General features: G+C 31.0%; 1 protein-coding gene across 2 annotated transcripts in view; it reads left to right on the top strand.

Annotated features, from left to right (window-relative positions):
• LOC108908309 (bestrophin homolog 1) overlaps positions 1-13,468 on the top strand; it is a 72,354-nt gene that overhangs the window by 50,516 nt on the left and 8,370 nt on the right. For both annotated transcript variants that reach the window (XM_018712333.1, XM_018712334.1), the window contains 3 exons: positions 110-348; positions 11,554-11,691; positions 12,740-12,847. In XM_018712333.1, the coding sequence (XP_018567849.1) occupies positions 110-348; positions 11,554-11,691; positions 12,740-12,847 (485 nt within the window). The remainder of the gene's footprint in view (positions 1-109; positions 349-11,553; positions 11,692-12,739; positions 12,848-13,468) is intronic.

Genomic DNA, 13,468 nt, shown 5'->3' with positions numbered 1-13,468 from the left:
TTGGTTTAACTAACAGTATTGTTTTAATTTTTATCCTCCATTGTATCTATAAATTTGTGGGTTTTTAAAACACATAATCAGTTTCAGTAAACTATATCTTTCGTTGTAGGTCTTATGATGGAGAGCGAACGAAAGATATTCGAACTGATGGACCAAAAGACGCCCATGTCCAAATATTGGATGCCTCTGGTGTGGGCGACCAATATCATCAACAGAGCCAGAAAAGAATCGTTGATTACCAGCGACCACATCGTGCAGACTTTATTGATGGAATTGTCTGATATAAGGAGAAGGCTGGGAGCACTTATAGGATACGACACAGTGAACGTACCTCTAGTCTATACCCAGGTAAGAAAAACCATAAAAAATGATTAATTTATTTTATTTAATTTGACTTATACCAACTAGAATAGCCCAAAACATAATTATAAAGGAACAGCTTTGCTTAGAGGAAAAGTTACCATATTATTTGTTGATAATACAGGGTGGCTGTTTTTATTTGGGGAACCTTAGAACAGAAAGTGAATTCTATGAGTATTGATAATGTATAAAGAATTGTATAATTTTTACGTAAATTCACGTTTTTCGCTTATAACTTTTCCGTTCATTTCCACGAGAAAACGGTAAGGTACTTTTTTTCGTCTTCAAAAGACCTTCACTAGCCCTCGAGCGTCAAAAAATATTGATTAGATCAAAAGTTAAAAACAGAAGAGGTTTATTTATGACTTTTGAATTAAACTTTTATAAACTGCGTTATTATTACCAGAACGTTTTGGCATCGTATCCTCTCATTCCTTATCACTGTCTAATAACTCACACGAAATCTGGTAAGTTGAAGAGTTTACAAGTTATGGCCTTATAAACAAATTAACTAATTATTAGTCTGGAAAATCCCGAGCATCTTCCACAATCGCACTGATTTTTATTAGACAGTGATAAGGAATGAGAGGATGCGATGCCAAAACGTTCTGGTAATAATAACGCAGTTTGTAAATGTTTAATTCAAAAGTCATAAATAAACTTCTTCTGTTTATATAACTTTTGATCTAATCAATATTTTTTGACGCTTGAGGGCTACTTTTGTAGGTCTTTTGAAGACGAAAAAGCTATTTTCTCGTGGAAATGAACGGAAAAAAGTTATAAGCGAAAAACGTGAATTTACGTAAAAATTATACAATTAACCACCCTGTAAACAATCTTCCCCCCATTTTGCTTGCCGAAACAAAAAGTCGCGTCGAACTTTATATTTCCTGGCCTACATTTTGAAGAATTGCAATGAATCACGACACAAGAAAAAATAATGGCGCTATTTATCTTGCGGATATTAAATCCTAAATCTATTAACAATAGTCAGCATTTTTACGATATTGACTTGACATATACCTAAACTGGCATAAAATATCTCCTGCAACAATTGAAACTTAAAAAAGCTGAGGGCAAACGTTTGAGGATATTAACAAACAGTTATCACCTTGTTTTCTTGCACTTGCTGTTGGCGACGGTAGCTGTATCATCTGTGCTAAAAACCTTCGCCCAGAGTTAATTAAAATTAATAATTTTTATGAAATCTTTTGTAGCCGAAAGTGCAAGGCAATAGATGCTTTACTTATCGCTGCATTATTCCTCGCGCGAACAAAAAAAGATCTCAGAGGTTGCTAATTAAACGAAACAACAATTAATGGAAACCTTCAGCAAATTAAGTGGGAATTATTGAAAGGAAGAGCTGTAAACGTAAAGGTTATCATAATTACGAGTTTTTATAATGGTAATTAAATGCAGTTATTAATTAGGCCAGGCTGTAATTCTATAGGCGGTTATATAACGAAAATATTAAATATTCTTCTTTAATGTGGATGCCGAAACGCGTAATTTTAGTACCTTTATTTACACGAATTGAACGAAATATAAGTCAGGACAAAACTATTTAAGAAAGTACTGACAGGGTCCTGTCTTCGTCCTTGACATTTTATTATACCGCATTAACCTTTAAAAACTGTTTAAGTCAACGTAAATAAGGCTTGCCATCGACGTTGCTACTAAAATTAATCAGTTATTTAGTTTTGTATTTTTGTAATCTTAAAGCGACAGTATTCAGACAAATTTTAAAGTTATTTTGCAACATTTAAACTTATAAGAAATCTAATATTATTTCTAATGGCATATTTCATTATATTCTTGTATACTAATTCATTTGTTGCCTGATACGACTCAGTATATTATAAAAGAAAAGTAGTTCGGTGTTGTAGCGGTATCTGTAGACAATAATTTAAACAACTTAGTCAGTGAAAACTGGTTCGAAGGTAACAACGTTTGTAACGATTCTATTTATGACACAGTATAAGTAAAGCGTGACGGTAATTATCAGAAAAAGACAAGCTAGGAATTATTTTTTATGTTGGTTTTATGGTAGTATTTGAACATGTATGTCTGTTCTTTAACGAATTTCCATACCTATAACAAATTTTGAATTATCTTTGTTATTATATTTGTACTCGTTTCTCATTCAGAATTAGTTATTTGTTGTTGGTGTTAGTTTGTTAATTATTTACAGAACAAAAAGTGCAAACGTTTGTGTTCAATTTACTCCTAAATATAACAAAATCCCTAACAAGAGTAATTTCTTTTCGTAAATGCATTGTTTTGATAAAGTATACAGGAAATATGACAAAATATTTTCGCCTCTATACCTACGCCACTGGTAATAGACAAGCAGTGTGCTGGTGTGTTCTTGTTTCCTGTTATCAAAAATCTCGAACACCTTATATATCTGATGGTATAGTTTTAAAAATGAAGAAAATTATTATATATACTGTCAAAACAAATTAGCAAACTGGATGGCTAATCAGATAAAATTTCTGACTAATTTTTTCATAGTTCTGTCAAGACATTAAATATAAAAATAACATCTTGTTTGTGCAATATTTGGATTGTGGAAGAGAAATTCGTAGTTCTTACACTTACATCAGAATTTATAACGATAATTTTGCAATAACAAGTAGTAGAAACAACAAAAATATACGTTAGTTTCGTTTCTGTGAATAGCATTACCGCGAACTTCGTTTCTTTGCAGGTAAATAAATGCCCGGGTACCTTGCTAAATTCTATGTACGATTCTAGATAAAACAATGACATAATTGTTTAATTCACAAGCAAATGAAGTATATGATTACAATAATGTGCAGAAATATTTATTTGTTTGATCGTTAATTCCTAAAAATAATATTTACTTGCGTAGACAAATCCGGAAAGTGGTTGTTTATTCCATCATTAAATGGGGTGTGGTGGTCTACGAATTCATTAAACTGTTTCAGGATCTGTTAACATATTGTGACTATTAGTCAGTCTATACTATGAAATAACTTTAATACCTATACAGGACGTTTTTTAAGTCCGTGCAACATTTTCAGTACATATATTCAAAAGGTTGTTACTAGAACCTTTGTAGCTAATAAAACTTACTGCATTTGTGAAGAACTAAAGTAATAAAATACATTAATATTAATTTTACAATGAATAATGAATATTTTTCATAAAATTTGGTACAAACTCAATCGAAGGAGTGCAAAATCTAGTGACGTAGTCAGATTTTAAATTAAAAATATATGAAAAAATATAAATGAAGAAATATTAATTATAACATGGAGAAGGAAATTCTCTTATCAAATTCCCCAAATAGTCATTGGAAGTTTCATAGCAATACTGAGGTTTTAAATGACTTGAGTCATTAATAAAGATCAGAGATATTTGAAAAACATGATATTGTTTTAACGTCAACACCATTCATCTCGAAAATAAGAGGTTTTAGACATCATTCGTAGATTTTTTGTTCCAAGATTACCCAGAGACCAATCTCGTGAAGTTCTAGTATATTAAATAATGCTAAAATCTAAACAAACAGGAAATATTTGTATAGCTTTCCATGAATGACATTTCAAAATTAATAAGCATATTATTAGCAGATAGTTCTCAGGATTTTCCCACGAGCATGCTTAAAGTTAGCCTGCCAATGTTTTGAAGTTGTAGGATGCAATTTAATTTGCAACGCCGATTGCATAACAAAATTGTCTTGTTTAATCAGGTGTTTCTCTGAAAATTCGCCTAATCATAGAGTGCATTTTGAATAATTGTAATTATCAATTAGTTCCGTGTAACCTTGGCAATGAACGCCATTTCGTCGCGTTTAATTAGTGATTAGAAATTATACACTTGCAAAATATTACAATGGACAATGTATTATTATTATTTACGCCATTTTGAAATCAATAGAATGACGCACTAGCATTATGGAACCTTGAATGTATCGGTATTGGTACATTGTATATTTTTTATTTTTCCAGAATCAACCCGTAACATATATTTTTATAATTTAATGTAATGAATAAAAGTAATACCTTCTGATACTGAAATGTACCCATATTATTGCTTATTTCATGGATTCCAAGGGTACGTATAAGTATTTCGCAGTAAATGATGTCTAAATCTATAGTGATTTACGCTTATTCATTGGTTGACACAAAGAAACCACAAGCTAATTCAATATAGCTAATCAGTAATGAGCCATGACGATTTATCTTACATATTATTCTTTTGTAAGCAATATTTTCTATATTAAAATATTTTGAACGAAAAACAATTATTACAAATTATGGGAACATTAGAAACTGCAGACGAGAGAAACTTACTATTAATTGCTACTTTTACTGTTATTAGATACATTAATTTTAAACTACATGCGTTTTATATTGTAAACAGAAAAAATACTGTTTTAATATAATTAAATTTTAATGTTAATTTTCAATTTTTTCTATTCATTGAAGCACATTTAGTCCTTCACAATATAGTTACTGTCTCATTATAGGTATAAGAAACCATTTACAAAATAACATTTAGATTTTGTTATTAATTCAATATTTTCTACATTGATACAGTGTCCCGCATAAAAACCAAATTTGGTACATGATTTAGGTTTATTACCTACTGGTCTTCTTTGACTATGATTTAAGGTTAATTGAAGCACTACAAGGTGTTCATTGGAGATGACTCACCCCTAAAATTGTACCGAACTTTTTTTTCGTTAACCGAATTGAAAAATAATAATATCAAGTCACAGCAGAATTTCATTTTAAAAAATTTTTTACTCTTGTTAAATTTTAAAAAACTTTATGGTTTTCAAGAAAAACCGTATTAACTGACAAGACTTTAATAGTGTTCATTAGAAAATAATCAAAACGTCAGTAGCAGGCTTTATCTTTCAAATTTGACAATTGGTAAAATAAATTTTACTTCACTTCTCTCCTAATTCTGCAAAAAGAAAACAAGTACTTAGGTAGTTTTTAAATAAGCGAATATTGTATTAAGTAAAAAACACAAATAAATAATAAAAATAATAATTGATATGTTTTCAACAACAATCAGAGGCAATTGAAATAAAATAATTCCATTACTAATTGACAAGTTTGAAAGATAAATTCATTGTCTATTACTGACCTTTTGATTATTTTCTAACGAACACTGTTAAAATCTTGTTTCAGTTAATACGGTTTTTCTTGAAAACCATAAAGTTTTTTAAAATTTAACAAACGTATAAAATTTTTTAAAATTAAATTCTGCTGTGACTTAATATTATTATTTTTCAATTCGGTCAATGAAAAAAAAGTTCGGTACAATTTTAGGAGTGAGTCATCTCCAATGAACACCTTGTAGTGCTACAATTAACCTTAAATCATAGTCAAAGAAGACCAGTACGTAATAAACCTAAATCATGTACCTACCAAATTTGGTTTTTATGCGGGACACCCTGATGTATTAATGTAGAAAATATTGAATTTATGACAAAATCTAAATGTTATTTCGTAAATGGTTTCTTATACCTATAATGAGACAATAACTATATTGTGAAGGACTAAATGTGCTTCAATGAATAGAGTCAATATAATTATAAAAGCTAATATAGTTTTTTTCATGATTTGGTACGAGAAAATTAGAAAAACCGCTATCCGCTTCTTTGTGTATTTTGCTTATTTGACACAGTTAAAAAAAAATAAGGAAGATAAATATGCTTCCGAATTTCATTGAAATCACAAAAATAAAAAATAATAATTCAACAAATTACTAACTGTCTTTATTTTTAAAAATGAACAGAAGCATTGAAGTAAATACAGAATTTTCAAATTAATTGTTGTTAAATAAATTTCAATTACATATTTGACTTTTTATGAGTGATATAAAAGTGTTGAGTTAGTAGCTACTAAAATATTTACGCTGGAATGTTGCAACTTATTTAATTTTCAGTGAAGAAAATACACAAATATGGGGACTATTTCAATAATGTATAGGTATAATATTAAATGTAACTATAATTAATTACTGACTTAATATTTCTCTGAACTAATTTAAAATTCACAAGGACTAACCCATAACTCATATTTATTTGTAATACCGGCTATATTTGGATACTTTGCTACATTTCCGATTAAAAAAGCCGTAAAATTCCTGTACCGCAAGGAATAGTCAGTTACGGGACAACAAATAAAAGTAATGGGTTTGCGTCTTTTCCAAGAACTTCAGCTTATAAACAGATCCTTCCTCAACAAAGAACAATGTTGCGTGCGATCGTGTAGGCATTTATGCAAAAATGCAGGAGGAGCCGTCCTTTAAGCTGTTTACACCAATTTTCGTCAAATCCTTTCGAATTATTTCACTAAAGGTGCGTTTACACGTTTTGCCATTATTTAATTGAACCCCGGTTTCATGGCTTGTGTTTCTTCTATTACAGCCTTAAGCACTGAATCTGGGAGCTAGGCAACCTGTTTTCTTCAGTTGATTACCTTTCAGTCTACATTTTAGAGTAGTTTTTGGAACATCGAAATTTCTTGCGCCTCTATTGACGCCCATTTATTTAGTAAATTGCTATTTACCCCAGCATTTGCTTTTCTTTTAAGCACATAAACTTTTGGCATTCTTCTAAAACTACAACAGCATAAATGTGAGGTCCATCTCTCTTCCAGTCTACTGGAACGAAGCGAAGAGACCAGTGCAAACGCACCTTTAGCTACCTCGTGATCCCACACAAATTCAAAGGAAACTTTTCCATGGCTACCCTGACCGCGCATAATGATCGCTTCAAATAAACGCTTTGAATTGTAAATTTCGACATAACCAGCTCGTCATGTAAGGATACACTAGATCGGTGTGCAACTCTTATTGGAAATGCAATATGATAATTTTATTATTAAACACGTCAATAATGCTGTTTATCCTCTGTAACAATTGAGTAATTATATATTATTTATTCGACTAATTGTATATTTTTTAAATAACTAACAAGGTCTTGTTAAGTAATAACTACGTGTGTGCAAGCATCGGATTTTTTTCATATTTCATCATGAAATATGGTTAATATCTATGTGCAGTATGCTGGGTTAGATTTAATTTTGCTCATTAAAATAACTTGGCATTTGGATTTAATGTATGGGTAGTTATAGTGTTAATGATTGGCAATTTAGTTGCAGAATTGAATTTTATCAGTAGAAATGCCTTTACATTAGGTAGTTTTCGTGTAACTTGGTCTCAGAATAATCTTCAAAATCTTCTTTCGACAAAAAGATGTTTTGTATTGTTGTTTTAACACCACCATTGACAAAGTAAAAACAGTCATGATAGAAATAGCTTACCATTTCTGTGTCTTACTTAGGATTTCTGTTTTAAGTGACATCCTTGCAAATGGAATTGTTATAATTAATCAAATAATTTAATTTCATTGTCTATGAAACACAATGCCATAAGCAATTTGTTACAGTTCATCCAGTTACATTTTAAGCAAATTACGTTTTTCCTTAGACAATATTTGAATTTGCTGACATTTAGGTATAAGTATAAGAATTAGATAAACGCTGCAAAAGTGTTTAATTATTTTTGATTACGTACTTATCTAAATGTCAAGTGAGTTTATCGATTCTAACATTACTTGCAAGTATCCATAAACTTACAATGTAAAAGCAATTCGAATTGCATTTAGTTTTGCAAATATTTTCGATACAATATTTTCGTTGTATCCATTTCAAACAGCAAACGGCGGTTTTGCCTCGGGAAAAGGCACAAAACCTGTTTTGATACTATTTTAATGTTACGTTTTGCGATTTACAAAAATATTCTTTTACGTTTTAATAAATAAAACTATAAATTTCGTGTTTATTTCTATTTTTACTTCTAAAATAAAAAAATACATATGGACTTATTTTCCGTCCAGCTCCCCCCTAGTTATATCAGTTTTTTAATGAATTAAAAGAGTTCTGGCCCGACATATTTTCATTGCCAACTTTCACTCGTTTGGTCATAATTCTCGGAACCACACTCTTGTGTCCTTCACAAGAAAAAGCTCAATTACCAAATATTATCTAAATACCTAAGTAAGTAATTTTCATATGAATGGAAGAAAAGTTAATCGAATTCATTTCGTTTTCGTGGAAGTGACAGGCCGGTTTTTTCAAACTGGTATCAATATAGTTCACTTCCTAGTACGTCATGTTCTCGAGACGAGAAATAAAAACACTGCTGGTGATATGAATGCACGGGCAAGACAGAGACCGGTTTTATCCGGGGGACAATGACGGGTTTGCCTTGAGAACAACTGTTTGAACGTTCCCCAGCGGTGATAAACGTGTTACAAGTAAACCAATCGGTTGGAATTGCTTACACAGGGGCTCAACGAAACGACCACAATTGCGGCGATTTCGTAAATCCGCTTCGCAAGGGAATGCAATTCCGACGTGTTCTGCTAAGATCTAAATAGAAGCCTATTATTAAGCGCTTAGGATGACCTCTCCATAATCGAAAATGACGTTTGTTGAACGCAATCGGATAAAAATCTGTTGTTGTTGCCGCTGAGGGTACAGTTTTATTTAACGACGTCAAATGTTTGACTTCTGGTCAAATCATAGGTATAGACAGATGTGAAGTAAAAAAGTTATTGAAAGTTATTTAAGAGGGAAATTATTGCGAGTCAACTTAAGATTTTAACAAAAAAATAAACTTATTAACACGATTTTAATTAAAAGTAATTTCATCATCTACAATAAAATTATAATAGCCTTTTATCTCTCGATCATGAACCAGAGATGTCTGCCAGAATGGAGATCAAATCAGGACAGTTACCTTTGTCGTATAGGCGGTGAGACACATACAGATTAAGGCAAAGAATATTTAATTTCACCAATTTGAATAAAAAAGTGATTAGTTATATTCTTAAGTATGGGATAGTTTGCCAGGAACAGTCTGTTACATCACTATGCTGAATTTCAAAGTATTGGATTCTTTCGTGGTTTTAAATATTTAGATATTATTGCAAAACTATAAAGTATGGAAAATTATTGGAATGATAAGATGATTATTTGTGGGCAGTTATTTAATTCAGGGAATATCCAAATTATTTCTTGTTTCTTATTTGCCAATGTGATTAATACACTATGTCCCAAAAAGATGGAACAAAATTCATATTTTTTCAGATTTAAAAAAACCGCTGAAACAGGTCAATTATAAGTAGTAACTAGAAATTGTCACTTTTCTATTTTTGCGAGCCATATTTGACAGACCTGTAATATTACCTACATTTTTTCTTTAATAGGACGCTATTATTCCAAAGACGAATTCAGCGATTTAAGGTTATATTATATACCTACTTCTTAGTCATAGTTGTCAAAAAAATGTAAAAAATTGTCTTTTATGTCGTACTGACGACTATTTCATATAGTCTCTTCTGTACTTTAAAAAACGTACCTACTCTTTATTAATATTTTTCTACTTTAAAATTTTATTTTCTCAAAAAAACACATCGATAAACACAAAAATTCACCGGAGTACCTTAGGTGTAACGTGATTGATTTTAGTTCCAATTCATTCGTTGTGAAATTGGAAAATGGTTGCTTGAGATTGATTTTTATTGTGGGGTTATCTAAAAGAAAAGTGTATGTGAACAGACCAGACATTATCGAAGAATTGAAAAATCGTATCATAGAAGAACTTTGAAACATAACTCCAAATGTTATTCAAAATGTAATTGATAACTTTGAACACCGAATTGAGCATTGTGCAATGGTTAATGGGGGCTACTTTGAACATTTGCTGTAATAAAGTAAAAAGTAGTACTAAATTATTGTTTTCATTTAATTAATTTAACGTCGGTAATGTTATAGGTCTGTCGAACATGGCTCAAGAAAATAGAAAATATTGCAGAAAAGTGGTGACAAATTCTATTTACTAATTGACCTGTTTCAGCAATTTTTTTAAATTTCAACTGGAAAAAATATTTTGTGCCATCATTTTGGAACTTACTGAGTGTATATTGACTTTTATAGGTAGTGAAGCATAATTATAATGATATTAATTAGATGAAAATTAGGTAAACAGAGTATATTGTTGAATTTTATTTATTGATTTAATTCTAGGATAATTTAAAATTTGCCTCAGTGAAACCTGAAACATTATTGTACGAGAAACTTAAATAGATCAAGCACTAAACAATTTAAAATATACGTAGGTATATTCAAATGAAATATGAAAATTAAACATGAAAGTCTATGTAATTTTATTTAATTAAATGTCAGTATATACGTCGATCAAAAGCAATCTCGTCAAGATATGACGATTGCGCTGAAATATCTCGGAACTCCTCCAGTTAATCATATACCAGCATTGTATAAGACCTACATAACGATGAACGAATTTAAATTAATTACAATTCACTAATAAAGAGGTTAGCCGTCGAGGTGCAGCTTGAGAGCAATATATAAGGATGACCTTGATTTTTTACCGGTTTCAAGTAAATGGCTTGTGGATTGGCTGCACTTCCGAAACAAGGATGTTTCGTTTAAAATTAATAACGTCTATAATAAATGTTTGATTCAAAAGTTATAAATAATTTTCTTCTGTTTATAACTTTTGATCTAATCAATATTTTTTGACGCTCGAGGGCTAGTTTTGTAGGTCTTTTGAAGACGAAAAAAAGTACTTTACTGTTTTCTCGTGGAAATGAACGGAAAAATGTTATAAGCGAAAAACGTGAATTTACGTAAAAATTATACAATTAACCACTCTGTAAACAAGCTTCCCCAAATTTTTATTACTGTGGTAACTAATATGATTATTATTGTACATAATATTTAGCATCTATAGTGATAAATTCAGCTTGCCGAAACAAAAAGCCGCGTCCAACTCTATATTTCCTGGCCTACGTAGGTACATAAGGTAATTTAATAATTTCTTAAACAAAGACATGTTCATTGTCGATTCTCGAAACTGGGCTGCTCAATCAATTATTATCGACTATAACCAATCTGTCTTCGTGATTCATACGTTCACGATCAGATTAATAAAATAATTTATTTACATAATATCGGCTTCCTACTTGTATTTTAATTGACTGTTACTAGTAAGCGTCCATAATTATTAGTTCATAATGTATTACGCCAGACATTAACAGCGGCTTAAAAGGCGTAATGACATAATTCGGTACGATTCCTTTTTGAAATCGAAATTAATTTTGTCTATTATTTTCAGGTGGTGTCCTTGGCATTATACGTCTACTTCATAGCTGCCTTATTGGGAAGGCAGTTCATACCTCACGCTACCAATAAGCCCTTGCTCAACAAATGGGAAGAGCCGGATATATATTTTCCGTTCTTCACGTCGCTACAGGTAATTTTCCCAAATTCCACGGAATATAAACATTAAAAAGTACAGTTTTAAAGAAATTTCGCTGCAATAAATATAAAATAATAAATGCAAATATACTGGAGCTCAATATTGTATAATAAACTAAATATTATAAAATATTCACGAAAATTTGGCCGACCCTCTTACGCAGAAACCAGAATGTAGTACTTTTCCGAAGGATTCTGGTGAGCTGAATTCGAATCCGATGTAAAATATGCCAGTTGGCTCCGGTTTACGAGATATCCTAACCTAAAAGTGCCAACATCGCGTTTTTTTGACATATTTGAGGTTATGTTGCAAGGATAGGTACTTTTTTTAAAAGTATTATACTTAATCTTTAAAACGCACTTGAATTTATCCCGATATCATTTTTCGTCTTTGAGAAATCGTGGTGCTGTGTTGTCAGTATATTCAAAAATCGAGAAATTAGTCAAACTACTAAATTTCAACAAGCGATTTCTCAAAGACGAAAAATCATATCGGGATAAATCCATGTGCGTTTTAAAGAGTAAGTATAGTACTTTAAGACCCCATTAATGGCTTTAGCAAAAAATTACCTTTTCATGTAACATAACCTCAAATATGTAAAAAAAATTCAATTTATTTATTCTTGCTATTTGCTTGTAGATACAAATAATTGGGTCTAACTCTTAAACAGATCTAAACAGAAGCTTGTTATTTCTGTTTCGTATTTGGTGTGGACAAGTAGATTCGTCCACTCTATTCTCTGTGTCCTCTTAAGGGGTCACTAAAAATTCTTGCCGCGGGATATAATTATAGTTGATTAATTTTGGCGGAAGTACCATAAGGTATTCAGAAATGTAGGGCAAACTTTTTATGGAATGGAAAAAAACAGATAAGACAGCATTCAAGATACTGATTTGTCTGTTCTGTATATAGTCGCTTATTTTGGAGGATTTAAATTTGATTTTTTCCAAAATTAACGTTAAAATTAAAAGTTTAAAGTTACTGAAAATAAACAGACGATAACGACAAAACTGGTATATTTAACCGAAAATTTCTTTCCTAGTTTTGTTTCTACATCGGCTGGTTGAAAGTGGCCGAAGTCCTGATCAACCCCTTCGGCGAGGATGACGACGACATTGAACTGAACTGGCTCATTGACAGGCACATCAAGGTAATAGAATCACGAGATTGCTGACCTTAACTTTACTTCTTAGTCTGCAGTCGCTCTCGCTTAAAAAATTAACAATAGTTTAACTTCTTTAAGTCATAGAATTGCACAGCTGTCCGGCTCGGGAAGAGAATTTCATTTTTATTCAGCGATAATAATGAAATTTCCTTGACAAGGCAATTTGAATTATAATCGAGCGAAGAATGTTTTCATGAACAGACGCATTTAGTTTCCATTTATTTCCCACAGCCTTATAATAATGTGACTAATTAAGATTAATAATTAAGCCGCGCTTTCCTTCAGACTTTTACTTGTTAAATAACATAACAAATAATTAATAACTAAACAATAGTTAATTAATTCTTTTACCATGGCGTTCGACCAGACCTGATTTCTGACGAGGTATTTCGTGTGTAACCGGCCGTTTTGTAATGGAAACCTCGGTTCAGAAATGAGTATGGTCTTTTTCACAAAATTTAATTTTCTTAATGCAGCAAGTCTAATTAAACTATTCGTAGTAAGTATTTTTTACTGATGTTTTTAATCTTTGCCAAAATATGACTCCAATATACTATTGTGTCTTAATCCTCAAAGGTTACACTAGTGCGAATTCGCACCACAGTT

Source organism: Anoplophora glabripennis, unplaced genomic scaffold (genome assembly GCF_000390285.2).
Source record: "Anoplophora glabripennis isolate ALB-LARVAE unplaced genomic scaffold, Agla_2.0 scaffold18, whole genome shotgun sequence".
In the NCBI taxonomy this organism is placed as follows: domain Eukaryota; kingdom Metazoa; phylum Arthropoda; class Insecta; order Coleoptera; family Cerambycidae; genus Anoplophora; species Anoplophora glabripennis.
This window is presented reverse-complemented; position numbering and strand designations above follow the sequence as displayed.